This window comes from Crinia signifera, chromosome 2 (genome assembly GCF_055691185.1).
Source record: "Crinia signifera chromosome 2, ASM5569118v1, whole genome shotgun sequence".
Lineage (NCBI taxonomy): Eukaryota > Metazoa > Chordata > Amphibia > Anura > Myobatrachidae > Crinia > Crinia signifera.
The window spans coordinates 303,535,425-303,557,833 of NC_139218.1; the positions used below are offsets into that span (position 1 = coordinate 303,535,425).

At 41.9% G+C, this 22,409-nt stretch overlaps 1 protein-coding gene across 3 annotated transcripts in view; it reads left to right on the forward strand.

Moving 5' to 3' along the window:
• Nucleotides 1–22,409, forward strand: part of DIAPH3 (diaphanous related formin 3) — an 870,768-nt gene that overhangs the window by 140,830 nt on the left and 707,529 nt on the right. For all 3 annotated transcript variants that reach the window (XM_083168891.1, XM_083168892.1, XM_083168893.1), the window contains one exon: nucleotides 10,933–11,106. In XM_083168891.1, coding sequence (XP_083025017.1) covers nucleotides 10,933–11,106 — 174 coding nt within the window. The remainder of the gene's footprint in view (nucleotides 1–10,932; nucleotides 11,107–22,409) is intronic.

The following is a 22,409-nucleotide window of genomic DNA, read 5'->3' on the forward strand; positions in this document are numbered from 1 at the left end:
ATTGTAAGCTTGCGCCCAGGGCCCTCCTACCTCCATGTCGGTTTGTTTCTGCCCGGTTTGTTTAATCACTTGTTTCCAATTGTAAAGCGCAACGGAATATGCTGCACTATATAAGAAACATATGGCAGAGTTAATTTATGTCGAAGATTGATTGCTCCCAATTGGGAAAGCATCATGTGTCCACATAGTACATTCACATTGAATAATGAATCATTTGATATCAGACATGAATGTATCTTCATAATGCAAAATATTAATATTAACATTCAAAAACACAGTGATACCTCTATTTAGTAGAAAGAGCAACTTACATAAATAGGAGTGGGGAACAGAAGAGTAGGGGGGGGGGGGTGGTGGTGGTGGTGGAAGACAGGACAAGACCAATATGGCAAGACATCTGACAACCAGTTATATTACTATTGGAGGCTTAGTAATCAAATCAGCAAACAAGCGCAACCATGTCGGTAGGTGTCTCCATCACAGAGGAGCATTGGGGTGTATCAGCATTGAATGAGCTACACAGGGGCAGGTGGGACGGGTGGGAGGGCCACCTGGCGTATCAGAAACCAAGTAGTGTTTTCAAAAACTTTCTGAATGTTTGTTAGTACAATAGGGTCCAAGGTTAAGATTAAGGTTTCCCATTTCGCATAAAAGCGAGCCACCCCTTTCTCCATGTCACATAAGGCAGTTTTATGTTCAAAGAACAAGATTTTGAGCAGGGATTTTTTCAATTCCATGAGTGAGGGAGGAGTCCTATGAATCCAGTGGGTTAGAATCAGTTTTTTTTTGCCAGAACTAAAACTAATGTGAGTAATGGCGTAAGTTTTTTCTTTTCAGGGCTGAGATTCCACTCGAAAAAATATAGAAATTAATGTGGGTAATGGGTGGTATGTTAATTTTAGGTAGAACGTTGTGTTCAGGAAGCCTAGCAATTTCCTCCAGTAGGTTCTTATCAGACCACACTCCCAATAATTATGGAAGAAGGTTGCCCCTCTGATCTTGCACTTGTCATCAGGGATAAAGTGGCTCCTCTGTTGTTGGGAGAATATACCCTGTTAAGGAATTTGAGATGGGTTTCCTGAAGAGAGGTGGATTGGATATATTTTAATGAGTAAGGGAGCTTTTTTTTAACAGTACCAAGTAGGCGGGAAAGGAGGTGATATCTAATCTCCATCTAGTCTCTAGATGCTGTAATAATGTTTCCTCAGGTAAAATTACAAGAAGCTGATATAGGTTCCTTATTCTGTAACCTTAAAACATTATGTGAAGCCAGTAGGGACAAGATAGGATCAGGGGTGGTCACAGTGGGAAATGGTTTTGGTTGGGCTTGGGCGAAATGACGGGCTTGTAGGTACATAAAAAATTGGGATCTAGGTATATGGTGTTCCTCTTAAAGTTTCGAAAAGGGTAGAATAGTGCCGCCGGGATCAAAGATCTTTCTTATTTCAGATATTCCCTTCTGCCGCTATTCTATATAGGAATTGTTCTCCAAGCCTGAAGTGAAGCATGGATTGCCCCAGAAAGTGGGAAAAGGCGAGCTGGTATAATTTCTGCCAAAACTCTTATTGATGTACACCCACATTTTATATACATCGTGAAAAAGAATATTATTTTTGATGTGGTGAGTGTAATAGCGCTGCAGGAGAGTAGGGATGGAAAGAGCCAGTTCTAATTTTTTGTTAGTGTAGTTTGATCTGTGGAGACACCAGTCTGTGGCATATCTAAATAGAGCTGCCTGTGAGAACAGGTGTACTTGGGGTAAGGCAAAACCAACTTGCCGAATTTGTAAGAAACAACCTGGCCATTGGCATTCTAGGTTTTTTGTTGGCCCAAACAAATTTTTAAACTATGGTATTGTAGTGGGACACATCTGACTTGGAGAGGGAAAAGGGCAACATCTGTAGCAGGTATGCTAGTTTAGGGAATAAGACACTTTTGACCACTGTAATGCGTCCGTATAAGGAAAGTGGGAGTTTTGCTATAGTTTGAAGAGCAGGTTTAATATTTGCCATGTATAGTGAGGCTATGTGTAGTGGGATCAGAATACCCAAATACTTGGAGGAGGAACAGACACTGAATTGTAATAGAGAGGGGTGGTCTGCAATTAGTGTGGGGGGTAGTGCAATAGGATATAGATAGGACTTATAGATGATTTTGGAACTTTCTCGGGATTTAAAATTAATCACTCTGACGGCCATGGCAGCTGGGATGGAAATCGGTGGGTTTGAGAAAAATAAGAGCATGTAATCCGCAAACATACTTAGTTTGGCTTCTTCTGTGCCTATCATGACTCCCGTAAATGAAGTGGTATTGCGTAGTTTTATAGCTAATGGTTCTAGGGCTAGGGCAAATAAGTGGAGATAGGGGGCATCCCTGGCGTGTACCTCGTAGTATTTGGAAGTTTCGGATTGCTTCGGAAAAGGCCCCGGGGATTCCAAAGTTACAAAGAGATGATCCCAGGAGATCATGTCAAAGGCCTTTTCGGCATCTAGTGACAAGATAGCATGCGGATCCTTATTCCCTGAGGTCTGTAACCACTGCAGCACCGAAATAAATTTTCTAACATTAAGACCTGAATGTCTTCCCCAAATAAAACCAGTTTGGTCTTTGTTAATGATACAGGGCAATAAAAACTTTAATCTATCAGCAAGCAACTTAGTGTATAGTTTATAGTCTGTATTGAGGAGGGAAATTGGTCTATAGGAGGATGGTAAGGTGGGATTGCGTCCTGGTTTCAATAGTAATTTAAGTAAAGCAGAATTAAAATAGTGGGGCTGGGCAGTTCCTTTAAGGAGTGAGTTAAAGAAGGCTGTTAGGGATGGTACGATCCTGGGGGCTAAGGTGGGTATTCAATCTTTGTCGACCTCCCGCAGCCATCTCCCGACTGGGTAGATGGCTGCGGGGCCCTATTCAATGCTGTCTTCCCCGACAGCATTGAACAGGGTTTCTCCGCAGAACGAGCCTGACATCACAAGCTGTCGGGCTCGTTCTGCCGAGAAAAGCCGGAAATAGGCGAGCTCCCGGCCGGAGCTCGTCTATTTCCGTCATCAACTCGCGGCCACGCCCCCTTCTCGACGCTCGGCGGCCGGGACATTGAATCCAGACTGCCGAGCTCCAGGCGAGCTGACTGAGAATGGGACAGGGGCACGGCTGTCACGCTAGCTCGACAGCCGTGCCCCTGACATTGAATACCCCCCTTAGAGTTTGTAGTATTCACTGGTCAGTCCATCAGGACCCGGGGGCATTACCAGGTTTAAGTTGGCCAATGGCTCGTGACACGTCTTCTTCAGTGAAGTGACAACCATTAATCTGTTTGGTCTGTCGCCAAGGTGGGGAGGGATACTGAATCCCAAAAGGAGCATTTATTCGTCTGGTCAGCTCGGGCGGGGGAATGTAAGCGTGTGTAAAAGTCATGGAGGGTGTTAGAAATATCCTGTCCCGAGTGGACCAAAACTTCCCTGTCATTTTTTAGAGCGGTGACTATAGTAGGGGTGTGTTGGCCTTGCAGTAATTTGGTCATCAGAAGGTAGGATTTACTTCCAAATCTATGGAATTTACTTTGGTATTAAAGGTCCAATTAAAGTATTAAAGGTCGTGTTTCTATAGTCAGAGCCAAATACTGTTTTGGACTGGTTAAATGCTAGTTTATGGGCAGAGGTAGGCGAGGATTTTAAAGTATGATATGCTGTAGTAAGATTAGATTGGGCTTCAAGATAAAGCTTTGATCTTTCCTTGCGTATGTGGGAATTATAGGAAATAATTGATCCGTGCAGGACAGGTTTGGATGCTTGCCAGAATAATAAGGGATAATCGGTTTCTATTGTTAAATTTTTATGTTTATAATCCATCCATGTGGATTCCAAAAGTGATTTGAATTTGGTGGAACTAGTTAAGTAGCTTGGGAAGTGCCAGTGTATATAAAAGCACCTATCCTGTGTAGGCAGTAGGGTAATCCAACATGCTGCATGGTCTGATAATGAAAAAGTCTCAATACCAGAATCATGAACCTTTTGGGAAAGTGTTTGTGGAAAGTAAAATACAATCAATGCGAGAAAGGGTATTGCGTGCAGCATACAGGAAAATTACTTCTCAACAGGTTGACATACTCTCCACACATCAGTGAGGTGCAAACTGGACATCATATATTACATACCATGTCTGGATGGGTTTCTCCTAGTACGAGATGAAGTCTCTCTGTCCAGGACATTAGATGACACTACATTAAAATCTCCAGCAAGTATAATTGAGGAGTCTCGATAAGGGGTAAGCAAGGTGACAGCATCCCGAAAAAATACTTTTGAAAAGACATTAGGTACATAAATATTACACAGCATATATCTATTTGAATGTATGGTGGCATCTACTAAGATGAATCTACCCTCGGGGTCGGTTGTGGTAGAATGAATTGACACTGGAATCTGGTTTCTAACCAGTATGACCACCCCTATGGATTTCGAGTTGTAGAGGGACTATGCCAGCACCACCCATCCCATGGAGTTTTAGTTTAAGAATTTCAGGAGGTGTCAAATGAGTCTCCTGCAGGTATGCCACGTCTGCCTGTATTTTATGCAGGTAGATCAGAATTTTTGTTGCGTGTAGAGGGAACATGGAAGCCACCAACATTCAAAGTTACTACTTTAAGATCATGCATAGCATCTTACAAGATCTGGGTAAACATGATTGATAAGAATACCAAAATAAATGAAAAGATTGTTAGGTTTCAGATATGTCTTACAGAACTGTCTATAATAACCTGGGACACAATAGACAAGACAAGACACATAAGGGAAGAACATGAGGAATTAGAAAGAGGAAATGAAAGGGGAGGGGTGAAACCAGGGTGCACCGCCATCTTGGTTGAGTAGGTGGTGCTTATAAAAGAAATGAAAATAGCAAGCGCTACCCCCAGACTCCCCAGCACCACTAACTTGAGAAAATTAGTTACATAACTAGAAGGACTTCCAGGACCCCAGCAGCAGAAAGGGCTGCCGGGTACTGAGCAATAGCAACTGAAGTGCATAAAGACAAGGCTCGCCCCAGCCTTAGCGTATATAGGCAGGGTACTTAGACCGCCATAAGGGCCTACGGCTCCATGGTCAGTCCCAGTCCCTGGGAACAAATATTAAAGCAGGCATATAACATATATAAAGCATATATTGCAATCTGGGAAAGGTAATACCAGGATCAGGTGGCTCAAAACTGCAATTTGAGGTATGTAGGGCCATGCGGACTTGCAGTTGGAAGAGCCATGGGTGGTGGGGGGTGGGGTGTGGAGGTTTTAGAAAGGGTACTGTTATTCAATAGGGTCGTTGGGGGGGGACTCATGTCACCAAACTCAGGTCACGGACAAGGGTGGAGGCAGATAATGTAACAATGAATCAACATCTCAATGTCAGTGACAAAGAGTATCTTCGCCATGTCCAGGTAAAAATGTATTGGTAAAGAAGAAAGAGGAAGTCCCCAGTGTGGGTATAATTTTATCTAGTAACGTGGTAGTCTGAAGAAGAGGGGGATAGTTATCTATGAGGAGTCTGGGCCCGCTGGTGAGAAGGACTCTTGGGCCAATTCCATTAGAAATCCCTCTGCGTCTTTAGGAGTGTTGAATTCCTTAAATGAGGTGCCCGAAAAGATTTGCAGTTTGGCAGGGTAGAGGAGGGCAAACTTTGTATGTTCTTTCACAAGGCGTGTGCATAGGGGGGAGAATTCACGTCTGGCTCTTGTGACCTCCACGGAGAAGTCCTGGAATATGAGCAGTTTGGTACCATCCCACTACAGGGACCTGTTTTGCCTGAACACTGTCCAAATAGCCTCCTTGTGTTCGTAATTAAGACATTTAAAAATGACTGCCCTTGGTCTGGCGTTGGACTCATCACGTGCTGGGCCTAGTCTATATGCCCTCTCAATTATCATGCCTGTGCATGCCTCCCCGATGTGCAGCAGCGCAGGAAGGGTGGTTGTCAGGAACGTGTATAAAGCAGGCCCCTTGAGAGTTTCAGGGAGCCCTATGACACGCAAATGATTGCGTCTCGAGTGATTTTCCAAATCGTCAATTTTTAGCTTGCATCAAATATGCATTTTTTTGCAAAGTGTCAGTAGTTGCTTTTAATGAGTGGATATCTTGGAAAGCCTCTCCAATATGTGTTTCATTAGCATTCTACCCCTTAGTGGCTTGCTTCAGCTGTGATTTGATATTTTGGACTGCCTTCTGGAGTTTAGCAACGTGAGCGTCCAGTATAGGGTTAATGGTTTCTTGTGTAGCCCTCACCATGTCCTCATAAGTCAGCGGGAGTGGTTGAGGCTGTTGGGACTGGAAAGGGAACAGTTCAGGCTGCGTGAGAGGTGTGTGTGGGGTTTCTGGTACACTCACTTGTCTTGGGCGCATATCTTTCACTGTGCCCTGGGAGCCGGCAGCCATGTTGAAATGGCTTCTCTGTGGGGAGAGGCGGCTGGCGCAGAGTTCTGTCCGGCTGCGGGTTGTGAAGAAACTTCTCCATAGTGGTGTGGGAGGCTTCCCCGGCGTCTTCCCGGCAGTGGTAGTGGGTAATGCGGGTGGGATGGGGTGTGCAGGAGCTTAGTTGGCTGGGGCGGTAGCGGAGCTCAGCTCCCTGCTGCCTTCCTCATCAGCGCCAGAACTGGAAGTCACTATATAAGAAACTTTAAATAAAATATCAAGCATTGCAATAGTGTATGCTTTAGAACACAGGTTCTTAAAGTCGGTCCTTAGGACCACACACAGTGCATATTCTGCAGGTCTCCGCACAGAAACACAAGTGACGTAATTAGCTCCACCTGGGGCTCTTTTTTAAATGTGGCATTGAGTAATGAGTACACCTGTGCACCTGCTGGGTGACCTGGAAAATGTAAACTGTGTGTGGTCCTGAAGAGAGAGTTTGAGAACCACTGTTTTAGAACTTCAAAATATTATTTGCCTATCGTGTTTGTACTTAAAGCCGACAACGTAAATTGCTTGACATTCAGTATTAGCATGGTAGCGTTTTTGGTACTTATGTAATATCTGGGCTCCCGTTTTTCTTATGAGACCGCGTCCCCTCGCGGGGCTCGCCACGCTTCGGGCACGGTGTCTCGCTGCGCTCACCACACTATATAAAATCAACTCCATGCGTAGTTGGATAGTAGGGGTATGAAAAAATGGGGTGAATTTAACATGGGAGCCCAGATAATACATAAGTACCGCGTTTTTTTTTTAAATAGAGTTCCCTTTGTTATTTTCGACTGTTTGTTTAAACTGATGTTTAAATAAAAGTTTTGCATACAGACTGCAAACTCCTAACTATACTGCAGCAGGTGAAGCCAACTCCAGTCACTGAGAGTTGCCAACAGTTCACGTTTCCCAGACCACTGAACTGGTGCACAGATGTATTAATTACTCACTGATATATTTTAAAAGATCCACATGTTGAGCTAATTAAGTCACTTGAGATTCTGTGACGAGATGTGGAAAATGCTAACTGTTGGTAGCTCTCGAGGACTTAAGTTGGCTATTCTTGTGCTACATTGTTCAAATCCGTGAAATCAGCTGCAGCTTGCTAAGATCTTATAAGAGTTGCTTTTTGGTAGTAGCCAGTTCCCCATACTGTGGATGTTGCTTTGCGCCCTGTGATTGATGTGACCCGTGAGGGCAGTAGCAGCAGCATTGTTGGTGGAACATCAATTTGACTATGTGTGCAACCATCTATTCCTTCTAGTAAACAGTGGCAAGTGATGCCGATGTCCGTGGGAAACTTTCATGCTCCCTGCCCTTCCCAGCTAATATGGTATTTATCGTCCTCTGAAACATCTAATGCATGGGATCTGTATTCAATTGTTGCTTTTTTTTATCTGTATATGAACAAATAAATCTGAATGGGAAATGCTGTGTCACAAGATAATAAATGCTCTAGATTCTCATTGCAGTGTATTCGATTTATCCCTTGAGTCTTTGGGGAAACAGTGTTTTTCACTAAGGGGGTTATTTTGGTTCACCCCTTCTGGCAAATACCTTGTTAGGTGGATAAAACCATGTGCACTGCAGGTGGAGCAGATGTAAAATGCGCAGAGAGAATTAGCTTTGGGTGAGTTATTTTGTTTCTGTGCAGGGAAAATACTGACTGCTTTATTTTTACACTGCAATAAAGATCTCAACGTTGTAGTAAAACCCCACCCAAATCTAATTCTCTCTGCACAAGTTACATCTGCCCCTTCTGCAGTGCACATGGTTTTGTCTATCTAAGAAGGAATTTGGCAGAATGATTGAACCAAAATAACCCCCTAAGAGCCAAACTCCATTAGCCCTGTTTATTATTTGGGGGTGATGTTAGCTTTATGGTAGCTTTAGACTTGAATGCCTGGTGTTATTCAATACCAGTCCTTTTTTCACCTGGCAGTTTTTTTTTTGGTACTTATTTCCTAGCACTGCGCCCGCAATTTTGATTGTATTGATCGCGTTGGAAAAATCACGTCCATCGCATGCTAACCAAATCGCATGCAATGCGACCGACCCGATTTTTACATTGGAATCAAAGTAAAATGGTCCCTGAGACCCGATTTTACATTGATTTCAATGTAAAAAGCCCCAAAACCCCCCATTTTAATAGCAAACCCCCCCTGATGGTTGAAATGGCCATCCATTGTTAACGCCACCCCACTATTGACGCCAACCCGAAACGTGGCGAGCACAGCGGTGCGCGTCCTCCGACTTTTTCATAGCCCCACTATCCACGTCGGCGTGGAGTTGATTTTATATAGTGTGGCGAGCGCAGCGAGGGGACACGCATACCTTCACAGGTATACGCGTCCCCTCGCGGGGCTCGCCACGCTTCGGTCTCGCTCCGCTCGCCACACTAAATGAATTCAGCTCCATGCCGACGTGGATAGTGGGGGTATGAAAAGGTCGGAGGACGCATACCACCGGGGGGGGGGGGGGGGGGGGGCATTAACCATACTTTGTAACCATATACAATGAGAAAATGGCCATATTGGCCCATTTCCCATTGTTCCCTATGTAAAATCGGGTTGATCAACCCGATTTTAACTTTAAGAATAATTTACCATTATTCTCTATGGGAAAATCGCGTTAATCGCATCGCGGCCCATTATAATGGGCCGCGATGGACCCGATCAACGCGATTTTGTCTTTCACCAGCAATTACACTGGTGATTGACATAAAATCGGGTCCATCGCATCGATCGCTGCCTTAAACTTAAGGCATGCGATCAACCAGAAGGGCGCCGTGCTAGGAAATAAGTACCATTTTTTTTAAATGTCCTTTTAATTTACAGTGTTATTCGGCATTAACACTCACACTGATATAATTAGTTCATAAAACATGACGTGGCATTTGCATTATAAAAACATTGGTCATCTCTGTAAAACTGCCACAATGGGAGCACAGAGTTAATGTGACCATGTATTACAACTAGTGGACCCATGCCAAATCAGCTGATACAGCATAACACCGCCATGTCCATACTTTACTGTAGCTACTCTGATATCAGACATTCTCCTGGGAATCGCCAAAACCAAACTTGTCCATCTGATCGGGAAAAAGTGTAAATTGTGATTAGTCACTCCATAACACTTGCTGGCATTAGTTCACAGTCCAGTTTTATCTCTTGTAGGTGCATGGCTGTATACTACTTGGTTATTAGAGGCTTATGACTGCTCTTTTTAAAATATTCAAGTCAATGTACTTCCTGCAAAGTGTTATTTTCAAGTACAAGTAGAGAACTTCGGGGCAATGGTGTGCATTAGACGACCCATGTTCTTTTGCAGCTCCCTGGTTAGCATGGTTTTTGGTTGCGATTTAATGGGTCTTCAAGGGTGTGGTGCATTCGTGCAATGACCGTTCTTCTTCTACGCATTAATGACAGAAGACACAGTGGTTTAGTGTATTTTCTAACATTCTCCATGCTTATCACACTCTGATCAAGCGCTCTACAATGATCACATTTTCAAATTCGTTTATCTTCTTCCGGAAGCCATTTTTATAGAAAATCAAATCTGTGCCCCTCTACCGGTTTTATGCTATTCCAAGGTCTGAATCGGGTGCTACCACTATTCATTATGTAATAGTCTGGTCCATAGATACAGAAAAGCGAAAGAATGGTAATAATAAAAGCATATCAAGTTACCCAAACGTACAGCATAAATTCGTATCTGTAGGCTTATCATCTATACCTATAGTGTTGCCAATAGTAATTGAGTCCAAAATTAGTGTATCTGGAATGGTGATATGTTCCTTATAGGGTATATTTACCACCTGACGACCGCTAGAGGCATGATTCTAGCTTGTTTTTCCACAAATCATGCAGTGTAATGAAGGAATCTTTCACCATATCATCCAGGTCCGTTATGTTGGTAAAGGCATCTGGTCTGGATCATTGGCAACAATAATAAGGCAGTGATGGGTGGCTGTGTGATGTATAAAAGCAGGCTCCTACGCCTTTTGCTGACACTGCAGCTTGGATCAAGTTGAACAGCAGTAGCACACCATTTAACTTTCAGGGGGTATCCAATCACTACATAGTGCATTTTCCTGAGCTTTAAAGCATAATGTGCACACTCAACATTTTATTTTGGTTATTTATGTATACGACCTTCCTCCTTGCAAAGTGTTCCTCTTCTACTGTATCTTTTCAAGCTATAAACTGCGGTAGAGAAGTGTATCTTTTTTTTATCATCCTACAAAACAGTGTCATGTGTAGTGAATGATACATACAGTACTTGCCCCTTGCCAAGAGTTCCCACCACCACTAATGAGGAAAAAAATGTACAACATTCACCCACTCTGCATCACTCAATTTTAGATCCAAGGCTGTTTGTCACAAAACTGTCAAATGTTCATTGCGCAATTCTTATTTACAGGATTTGTTTTGTATTGTATGATATGCCCCCATTTAAAAGTAATCCTTTAAATCTTAATTTCATTTCAGTTGGATAGATTTGCCAGCATTAGAATCCACGGGAACAGAAAAGAGCGGCTTAATCTGCACTACATGAAAAGCTCCAACACTAGCAATGACTTGTCTGCATCCACAGAATATGAAGAGGTCCCTCATAAACAGCTGTCCGAGAAAGAAATCTTGTCTCTCTTTGAAAAAATGATGGTAAGTGAAACATGATTGTTTGATTTACTACAATATCACTAGATTTTATTTCTAGCTGTTTTAGAGAGTTATTAAATCCTGTGCTTAAAGTGCTTTCTTTCTATTGAGCAAAATGATGTTTTAATAAAGAGCTGGTTTTAGTATTTATTTTATTTATTTATTACCAGTTATTTATATAGTGCACACATTCCGCTTTACTGAGCATATTTGTCCCATTGGAATTTATAATCTATATTCCCTATTACATGCACACACATTCACTCTTGGGTTAGTTTGTGTTGGTAGCCATTGGTATACCATTGGTATACCTACCAGTATATTTTTGGATTGTGGGGGGAAACCGGAGTACCTGGAGAAAACCCACGCAAGCATGGGGATGATATACCAACTCGCACAGTTAGGACCATTGTGGGAATTTAACCCATGACCTCAGCGCTGTGGGGCAGTAATGCTAACCATTGCATCCGTGCTGCCCCATAGTAGTCATTGGGTACGATTTATTTAGAGCCGCCGAATGTAGTTCCCAGGTTATGTGCCATAACAATGACTGCAACATGACTGGCACAGGTGCTTGATGGTCTCCTGACAGTCAGGTTCCCGACTTAATGTAAAATGGAGTGTGGATTGCGCTAGATTGATGGCAGAACAAGGTTGATAGTATGAATAAAATATTTTAATTAATACATATAACACTCTAAAATTAGCATGATTTAACTAAATAAAATGATTGGAAATAACGCAATCCACACTCCATTTTACTTTTATACCTACAGGGACTGACAATCCCTTTTCTAAATTGCTGCTGGCCTAACAACTCATACAGGCGCCCCAACAGCTACCTAGGTATCTGTCTTTTCAGTTTTTTCCCGACTTACAGGGGCTCTTCTCCCTCGTGTTGGTCCACGACCCCCATTGTGCAGCTAGCCCACAAGGGGCTTTTTAGAGCTTGCCCCCCTGTCGGAGTCCTACAAGTTGGAATTCCAAAGTCGGTCTAATGACGGTCGGAACCCCGCCTGTCAGCAGCTTATATCACACCTGTCTGGCACTTATCCCCTTAGCTTCTTGCATTTTTCAACCAAATTTAATCGCCTGAAATGTATATATTGTATGGTGTATAGTGTGTGTGTGTGTGTGTATACAGATGGAGTTGCTCTCATTTAGTGGGGGCTGGTGGTCGGATCGACAAACGTCGGAAAGGGATGCATGTGCACAAAATGCTTGTGCGTCCCCTTTCGACTGAGCTTTCCATCGGTCCCTTCCAGAGTGTAGCTAATTTTGACTCCCCATATGTACAAGCAATTATTTCAGGGCTCTATCAAATTTAAAAATATTTCTTTAACATGCACTTAGGCTTTATTTCAACTCCTCATGCTGGTGGTATAATGGTGTTTGGGCACTTAGGGGCAGATTTATTAACCTTGGAGAAGAGATAAACTGGAGATAAAGTGGGTAAAAGGAGATAAAGCACCAGCCAATCAACTCCCAACTGTCTTTTTCAAACACAGCTGATTGACTGTGCTTTATCTCCTTTTTCCTTTTCTCCGCATTATCTCCAGTTTATCTCTTCTCCAAGGTTAATAAATCTGCCCCTTAATATCAAGTGAGCATAATCTTAACGTCTAAGTATTGTTGCTGGCCATGTGCATACCTGAATGACTGTATACTGAGAATCGTGTAGGTAGGATTACTGTTAGAGACCTCTTGAATACTTTAAGGATGAGTACTGTATTTTTAGTGCATCTCAACCAGTCAGTGAATGTCTGTATGAAGAGTGAACAAAAACTCGCCCTATGTATAATGTAAAGGTTTCAGACGACTGTGCTTCTACTGTCCCGATAGGCTAGGAATTATGGTTATACAACCTCGAGCAACACATTTACTGCACATTTTATTATCCGTATTTAAAAAAAACAAAACAAAAAAAAACCACTGTGGCCAAAACACTGTACCTCCTGTAGTTACACTTCATTAACCCTTTTGAGTGCCAACGTTGCTGTGAGAGAAGTGTAAAATATCCGCTAAAAATGCCAGCCTCACTCAGAATATTTTGGAGCAATGTTAAACAAAACTTCTGTTTTTTTTTACTTCATACCATTTGCTGCCAATAACTAAAGTGATTCATGTTCCTCGAATTCAACCCTGGCAATTTTTAGAGGATATTTTGCACATCTCTCATAGCAATGTTGGCATTTAAAGGGTTAATCTTTCAGATAAGTAGTTAAGTCTGCAGTGAACATTTTTTCTTCTAATATGGAAGAATGCAGCATTGGGGTGACTGTCCTTTTTTCATAGACTGTACCAGTAGTTGTACTGCACTGTATACCATAACATAAAGGAATTGTACATCCCATGACAATCATTATAAAGCACATTTCCTAGGTTTGTTTAGTAATACAGTGTTCTAGAAAAGGTTTAACTACTATTTTATTAAAACATTAAATCTTTTTTTAAGGTTATGTGTATGTACAAGCTAACTAGCAGGCTGGAACTGTGAATCCTGATACACGCCATTGAAACAATCTGCTTTGTCAAGGGAAAGCTATTTGAAATTTAGATGCATGCATGCAGGGCTTCAGGATGCTTGTTCTTTTCCAAATGCTATAGAATGTTTCTTTATCAGTTTCTAGTGTTCTCTGTTTTAATTATGAAAGAAAGTTTTATTTCTGTTCAAAGGCTGATAGATTATTGAAATATATACATTTGAACTCAGTAATGGGGTCTATGTTTGGCAAGTCTTTACAGGATGATACGAATAGTAGAAACCATTTCTTAAAAAAAATAAACCCAGAACATATATGTATAAACCACTGACCTTTAGCAAAGATAAGCCAAACAGATTATATTTGGTGACTTGACCCTTTCTTTTTTACATTTGGTGACTTGAGACAGAAGTTAATAGAATGGTACAGTGTAATCCAAGGGTTCTCTAACTATTTTGTTCATGGATTTCGGCTAACCATACATTTCTGTTTACAGAACCCAAATAAGTTACAGCAGTACAGTGCCCTATATATTTAGAAGAAGCACACTATTTTATGTTGTGATGCATCCCACTCCCTGATTTCCATCCCACACAAATGTGTAATTAGAGTTCTCCATAAATCATAAATTAAAATTACATTCTTACTTAATGGGATGGGCACAGATCCTTGAAGTACAGCATTGTGTAACTGAAACATCATGTGTCATCTTTAACAGAAAAAATAAATGAAAGATGAACATCCAGCAAGGTAAGTAGATGTAAAGGGAATGTGCACCAATCAATGCAGCAGTTGACCGCTATGGGTATTATTGTTACACAGAAATACAGAAGTTTGGAAAAGGTTGTTAAGATAATCTTACAGGCAATTGCAATCTCTAATGCACTGAAGGGATTCCAGATCCACCCTTCTGCTTTTTGGTACTTCTCAGGAAAATACTGATAAAATTGCCAGTGGATTGCACATCATGTTTTGGAAGATTATAATTCAAAAATTCATCAAACACAACATTAACATCAAAATAACCACTTTCCACACTAGTGTGCAATAAGGACTGCTTCTTGATGCAGCTTTGAATATTGTCTGTGGACGAAAAACCAGCAGAATCGATGTATGAAAGGAAAATAATATACGGTCTTTCAAAGGAGTTATCCAATTACCCCTGTTAAAACACTGGGAGCGAAAATAACCTTTATCACTAATTTTCGTAATGTTTTTATTTTCATTTTTTTTCATATCGGCCTATCCAATTGAATTGTCAGTATTTTTTCTTGTCCAATTGGATCGCCTGGTAAAAGACCTGTTTCTCAGCAAAAATACACAGGTTATTTTAAACCTTTTTTTTTTTTTTATATATATTTTTATTAAAAGTTGAGAAAATTTTGACATATGGTACATCGAAAATGGGAAGTAGTAGCATAATAATTCACAGTTTAACAGGATACAATACAGTGAAGTGCAGTAGGATACAATGGGACACAGAATGGCACATATAAAACTTCTTGACCAAAGACACATTCACTTCAGTATTCTGAACATAGATGGAGCACGTATCTTTTCGACAGTAAAATGATAGGGTAGGACAAAGAAGGGCACCAAGCAGTGTTTTAGAAAGGGGGTTGTCCCCGTTCTAGGGTGGCCAAGTTATACCACGTTGTAAGCATAACCGCTTGTCTAATACGGTCCTTTTCTTGGGTTGGGAGAGATATGTATAGCAACCAAGTGCCAAAGAATTTTGGCGCCTTGGTTTCTATGTCTAGCTGGCACTCAATCCAGTCCATCTGGAAAAGGAATTTCAATCTAGGGAGCATAAGTTGAATGGGGTCTGGATGTATCCATTGGGAAAGGATGGTTTTCTTTGTGGCTGCTGCTATTTTGGCTAAGAGGCATTTAGTACCTAGTGGGAGGAGCGTGTGTGTGTCGGCTGTATTCATGTTCCATAATGCCCAAGAGGGGGTTATGGTGAAGGTTATTTTCAGGGTATGGTTAATATATCACTGGACATCTAACCAAAAGGCCTGTACTATATCACACGTCCATAGACAATGAAAGATATCAGCTTTTGGGGACAAGCATTTGAAACCGTTAGAATCATCTGATATACCCACCAAAAAGCGATGTTTAGGTGTGTAGTATGCCCTGTGTAAAATTTTTATTTGCATCTCAGCATAAGATGATGAAATAAGTAATTTATTTTGAGATATTGTGGCTTTGATGATAGATTCTATTGGTATATCCGGGAAGGCCGCACTCCAGTGCGTCAGTCCTTTTTTTTTTTGAAAACTATTTTTATTAAGCACTTTCATGTACATTATAAAATGTTTTGTTATAATAGTTAAACATCATTTCAATAAAGTAAATTTATACATCACATTATGACATTGACTGTTAATTTCACAGTATTTGGTTTTTCGTATCCATTATAGTCAGGATGTACTTATCGTTGTTTTGTTCAGTTCTCACAAGTAAGTGTGTTATGACAATCAATATTTTTTCACAGAGCGATGTTCTAGTAATTCACTGATGTTAGCAACATTTTAGGTTAATTATGAGTACAAGGTGTTATCTTAGAAAAAATAAATAAAAACAAACATAAATAAAAGTAAGTCCGGAAGTGGACCTATAAAATCAAAAAGGTGTGCTCCTCTCTCTCGCCCCCCCACCCCGCCCCCGCCAGCCCCCAAAAGGAAAGGGGAAACAAAATGAATAATGATAAAATGTTGAGATGAGAAAACTATGTCACAGCCACAGGGTGATCTTCGGCTATCACGCGTAATAGGTACCAGGATGTGTCTTTTAGGCTTTTGTGTATTTGTTGTCTCACTTCTAAAGATAATGTGGCTATGTAACTTTCCCACATTGAGAAGAATTTTTTAACCTTGGATTCCTTACTTAAAGTGGTCTCGACCCCGACCCAATCCATTCTAAAAAGATGAAAAAGTTTATGTTTAAATAAGGGAAACGTTGGGGGAGATGATGATGTCCATTCTTGTAGTATGGTTTTTCTTGCGGCTGCACTAATGGCGAGTAATAGGTCTTTACAACCTTTTGTTACTCTTAGGTCTGAGGGGATTACGCCTAACACTGCCCAGTCATCTACAAATGGGACATAGTTTACTAGGTGGGTTTCTGCGTACCTCTTTATTTGGAGCCAGAAGCTTCTGACCATTGGGCATGCCCAGAAGCAGTGATAAAGATCCGCCTCCAGTTCCCCACATCTATAGCAAGCGCTCGAATTTGTTCGGCCCATTAAATGGCTCCGATGGGGTGATAGGTAGGCCCTGTGGTATATGTTGAGGAACATCTCAACATACGAAGAGGAGGGTAATGTTTTGCAGGATTTTAGTAAGAATTTTATTAGGTCGTCCGTGTCATATTGTGGGAATTTTAGTGTCCATTGAGCTATGCCTTGCTTACTAGATGTGTAATCTAGAATGGTTCGGAAGTGTTGATAATAGCAGGATATAGCTTTTTTCTCAAGGGGTGGTTGCAGTAGGAGGGTATCAATGGTATTGCTCCAATCTTTGTCTGAGAAGTGGCGAACTACCATGGAAACGTAGTGCTGGGCTTGTAGGAAGGCCAGAGGGTGTCCCATTAAGCAGGGGAATTTTTCCCCTGCCTCTGAGAAGGTTAGGGGTCTACGTGCTGATCTGTCAACCAGTGATCCAATGCCCGTGACGCCCCCCACTCTCCATATATTGAACGGGTATGTAGCGGACCCTTCCTGGAAGTCTGTGTTGTTTATGAATGGAAGGTGTATTGATTTGTGTGAGTTTAGACCTGCTTGGCCTCTCACCCAGTGCCATGTTTTTTTTGTGTTCCATATTAAAGGGTTTTCCTGTGACTGTTTAGGGACCTCTTGGTCATGAAGGTGTAAGAAAGACAGCAGGCATCTCCCCGGAACCATCTCCCTCTCCAGGGAGGTGCACGTGTAATATTCTGTCCCGGCTAACCAATCTGAAAGGTAACGGAACATTGTGGCTTTATTGTATTGCCTAATATCTGGCAGGCCCAAGCCGCCGTTCCATTTAGGTTGTTGTAGTTTTATTAGGCCTATTTTAGGTCTGCCATTGTTCCATATGAACTCTCTGACATTTTTGTTAAAAGTTTTGATGTCCTTTGGGGAGATGTATAGGGGTAGTCCTTGCAGGAGGTACATTATTCGTGGAAATGTAACCATCTTGATTAAATTTATTCTCCCAATGTAGGAGATGGGTAGGTTTTTCCAATTTTTTAGCTCCTCATAGGCTTGTTGGAATGTGGGGCCATAATTTAATTTATAAAGCTGTCCTAGATGTCGGGGGATTTGCGTGCCTAGGTAGGTAAATGAATTGGTGGCCCAAACAAATGGTACACTTTTGGTGAAATCAGAGGGTAAGGGGTGCGATGTCAGGGAAAGCGCCTTGGATTTTTGCATGTTGATTGCGAAGCCCGATATTTCTTTAAAGTGTTCAAATAGTTGTATGATATGATGGAGAGACTCCGTCGGGTTAGAAATATATAGTAAGATATCATCCGCAAAGGCGGTGAGCTTCACAACCTTGGACCCGATTGATATGCCCCTGAAGATGGGATCGGCTTCCAGGAGGCGTAAAAATGGGTCCAATGCCAGGTTAAATAACAGAGGTGATAAAGGGCAACCCTGGCGGGTGCCTCTGTGCATTTCTATTGGATCACTAAGGGTACCATTTATCATGATTCTAGTTGTGGGGGAGTTATATAGATATTTAATAAAACCAATCAATGTTGTGTTAAAACCTCTTTGTTCTAAGGTTTGAAAGAGGTGGGACCACAGAACCGTGTCAAAGGCTTTTATGGTGTCAAGGCTTAGTAGAATATTGGTGTGGGTGTTGGTGAGGGTGGACGATGCCACCGCTGCTATGGCTGTTCTTATGCCTTTCACTGAGTGCCTTCCACGGATAAATCCTAGTTGAGTTGGTGTGAGGAGGTCAGGGAGTATTGTTTGCATCCTGTCTGCTATGATTTTGGCCAATAATTTGATATCTGTGTTTATTAGACTAATGGGCCTGTAGGATTCCACTAGTTGGGGATCCTTCTGTGGTTTGGGTAATAATATGGTGGTCGTGTTTGTTAAATGTGGGAAGGGAGTGTGGTGTGTGAGGAGGTTATTAAATAGGTCTGTGAGTGCCGGGGCTAGTTGGTGCTGGAGGAGTTTAAAATATTCGTTTGAAAGGCCGTCTGGGCCAGGGGATTTTCCCAGATGGGAAGAGGTGATTGCCTTCAACACCTCCTCTAGGTTTATGGGTTCTGTCATTGAGTCGCTTTGTGATGGGGTTAGTTTTGGGAGGTGTAGGTCATGAAATAAATCTGTTCGGCTTGCAGGGTCTGCTGTGTGGTCTCTATATAATGTTGTGAAGTATTTTTCGAATTCTTTGAGTATGTCGTGGGTGTTAGTAGATAATTGTCCGGATTGTGGGTTGCGTATTGCAGTCACGTATGTACGTTTGTGTTTGGGTTTGGACATGTTGGCCAACAGTTTGCCGGCCTTATTACCCCATCTAAAGAATTTTTGTTTTGTGTAGAGTACATCTTTTTTGGCCTGTTCCAGTAAATGGGTATCTAGGAGTTGTTTTGCTTCCTGGTATTTAAGTAGTAAGGTTGGTGTAGGGTTATTTTTATAGTTTTGCAGGGCGGAATTCATTGAACTTGAAAGGCATTTGTAAGAGGCTGTGGCTGCTTTGCGTTGCCTTGATACATAGTCTATGATTTGACCCCTTAAAACTGCTTTGGAGGCGCCCCAAAATATAGTAGGAGTGTCCCAAGAGTCAATGTTATCGTCCTGATAGTTCATCCAGGACGCCAACAAGAACTCCCTGAATTTGTCTGAGTTGTATAAATATGCCGGGAAGCGCCATTGTCTGCTGCCTCCGTAATTAAATGATGGCGTTATTTGGAGTGTGATAGGGGCATGGTCCGATATTAGTATAGGGTGGATATCTGCTTTGACCACTTTAGAAGTTAAGTGATCTGCTAAGTAGAGTGTGTCTATGCGTGACCATGTGCTGTGAGCCGCTGAGTAAAAAGTGTATGTGTTGTCTGTGGGGTTAAGCAGACGCCATATGTCTGTGAGCTGTAGTGTTGTTTTAAGAGACTGATATTGGGTCCATATTGTCTGGTTGATTCGCTGGGCTGGTTGTCTATCTCTGGTCGGGTCTTCTACAGAATTAAAATCTCCAGCCAATATTATGGAGTGGTTCGAGCGTTGTGATAGTAGACCAATTATCTTTCCTATAAAGTCTTGTTGATTTGTGTTTGGTGCGTAAATATTCACTAACGTGTATTTGTTGCCCCAGATTTCCACGTCCATAATGATGTATCTACCATTTGGATCGGACATGGTTGACAGAACAGTGTAGTTTACGTTTTTACGGAATATTATAGCCACTCCTCTGACCTTCCTATTGAAGTTAGCCGTTATGCATTGGTCTATCCATGGGGCGCGTAATGTGGCGGTTTCCCCCTCTTTCCAATGCGTCTCCTGCAGGAGAACAACATCGGGGTTAAATCTTTTTAGGTGTGTGGTGACACGCTTGCGCTTAACTACTGAATTCAGCCCCCCCACGTTCCATGATAAGAATTTTAAGGTATTAGGCGTATTTGTTGTGGTGTTGGTGTTGTTGGGATTTATCATTGTGTTAGCCTATGCCCGTCCGGGCGTGATTATGTGTTGGAAGTTGTTCCTGTATCTGTGCACCAGTCCCCGTCCCAGCAAGCGGGGTAAGTGCGAAAAGTAAGAGGGGTGTTTCGCCTGGGCGAGGAGGGAGAGGCCGAGAGAGAGAGCAAAACATAACAAAATTCAAACAAAGCATTTTGATAAACAAATAGTGCTGTAACCACCAATTTCTAACTTTTCCTATTGGAAACCAACCAATGACAGGCATCCTCTTCTTTGAGGTGCGCGTCTAATATATTCAAAAATGTAACATGTAATTAAGTGAACTTAACTAAAAGGTACAATGGGATTCCACTCCCATGTGAAATCATATTTCTGCTTATTTCCATAAAATCTTATTTACCATCTGTGTTTTTTTTTTTTTTTTTTATTATTATTTTTTTTCCTTTATAGCAATATCTGTTGTGCGTGGTTTTCGCCAATTATCTCAGGGCAGATTCTCTCCAGTTTGTATGACGTTAACATTCTTGCGTCATCTATTTGGAGGGTGTGCTTCGTCAGCTTGTATGGCAAAATGGGTTTTGGCTTGTTGGGGGTCAATAAAGTAGCGTGCCTGTCCCCCGTCCTCAACCCTTAATTTTGCAGGATATAATAGTGCAAATTTTACATTGTGATTGTGCAGCCAGCGGCAGACCTCTGCAAAATCCCGTCTTTTTTGCGTTACTGTGGCCGAAAAGTCCTGGAAGATCAGGATCTTGAAGCCATTCACCTCCAAAGAAGGGATTCTGCGGTATGCTGTAAGGATTTTGTCTTTCATTCTGTAGTCTAGAAACTTAGCTATGACTGGCCTTGATCTGGCATTCTGGGCTGCTCTATCCGGGCCTATCCTGTGCGCTCTTTCTACGTATGGGAGTATTGTCGGGTCTGAAATCTGTAACTTTTCAGGGATAGTTACTGTAATTAGGTCCACAAGGGATTGGCCTGTAATCTGCTCGGGAATCCCCACATAGCGTAGATTGCTCCGTCTATTACGATTTTCCAAATCGTCTATTTTGGCCAGCAGAGATTGCACAGTGTCGGATTGGGATGTAATGTCCCTTTGCATGCTATGGGTTTGATCTTCAATGCCGCTAACCCTGCTTTCTACTGTGGTCAGTCTAGCAGAGTTGGTATCTATTTTGGCCAATGCTGCGTCGAATGAGGATTGGAGAGTGTCTAGTTTTTTCTCTAGTTGTGGCATGAGAATTTTAGAGATTTCATGGGCCATGTCTACTACCGTAGACGGGGCCTGCAATGTGGAGAGGTTTGCAGATGGGTTTTCAGTATTATCTTCCAGTTCCTCGCTATAGGACGAGGATGGAAGGGCTTGTTTTCCCTGTTGTTGAGTTTTTTTGCCCATTTTTTTTGGTGTAGGGTTTGTATCAGGAGTGGTATGGATTACCTTGCGAAGGTATCTTTCCATGCCCTGGAGGGCTACTCAAGAACAGGGGTTTGTCTTGCTAGGATTTAGAAGATTATATGGCAAGCAGAAGGAATCTTAAGTGAGGCGTTGTGGGAGTGGTAATCCCATGCGGTCCGCCGCTGTTCAATGCATTTTATAATATGGCAGCATAGTTAATATGCTATGGGCTTTGGTAGAATAATAAATCGTGGCTTAAAGAGGCCGTAGACTTTGTTTAGTATATTAGGTTTAGCTATAGTATGCGTACTGTTATGCTAGGAGCCTCGCTGGTGGGATGTTGAAAGGGGCCACCTCGTGTCCAAGTTTTACCAGGCTGTATTTACCAGTGACTCATTTAAAAGAATAAGTAAACCGTTTTTATGATACTAGTTCCTTCTAAGGATTACCCGTGGACCCAGGTAGACCCTGTGGTGGGAAGAAAAATAATATAGAGTAAACAATTCTTGAAAATGTCTAATTGCAACCATATGTTTTCTACTTTGCTTCAGCTCCTATTAGTTGAATTGCTTAAGGTATTTGTAATACGAGTAAATTCCCCTAGAGGGCAGCAGAGTATAGGCAATGATCATATATGGTCCATTAGTGAGAAAGAAAAAGCATGAGAACACATTGTTCTACCAGGCACCTTTGTGCCTTATCAAACCTGTATTCTGCGGTAGAGTTCCTTAGAGGTTCAGTTTATGATTAGTTTTGCCTGTATTATGCTTGGCTTGATTATGCCGCAGTT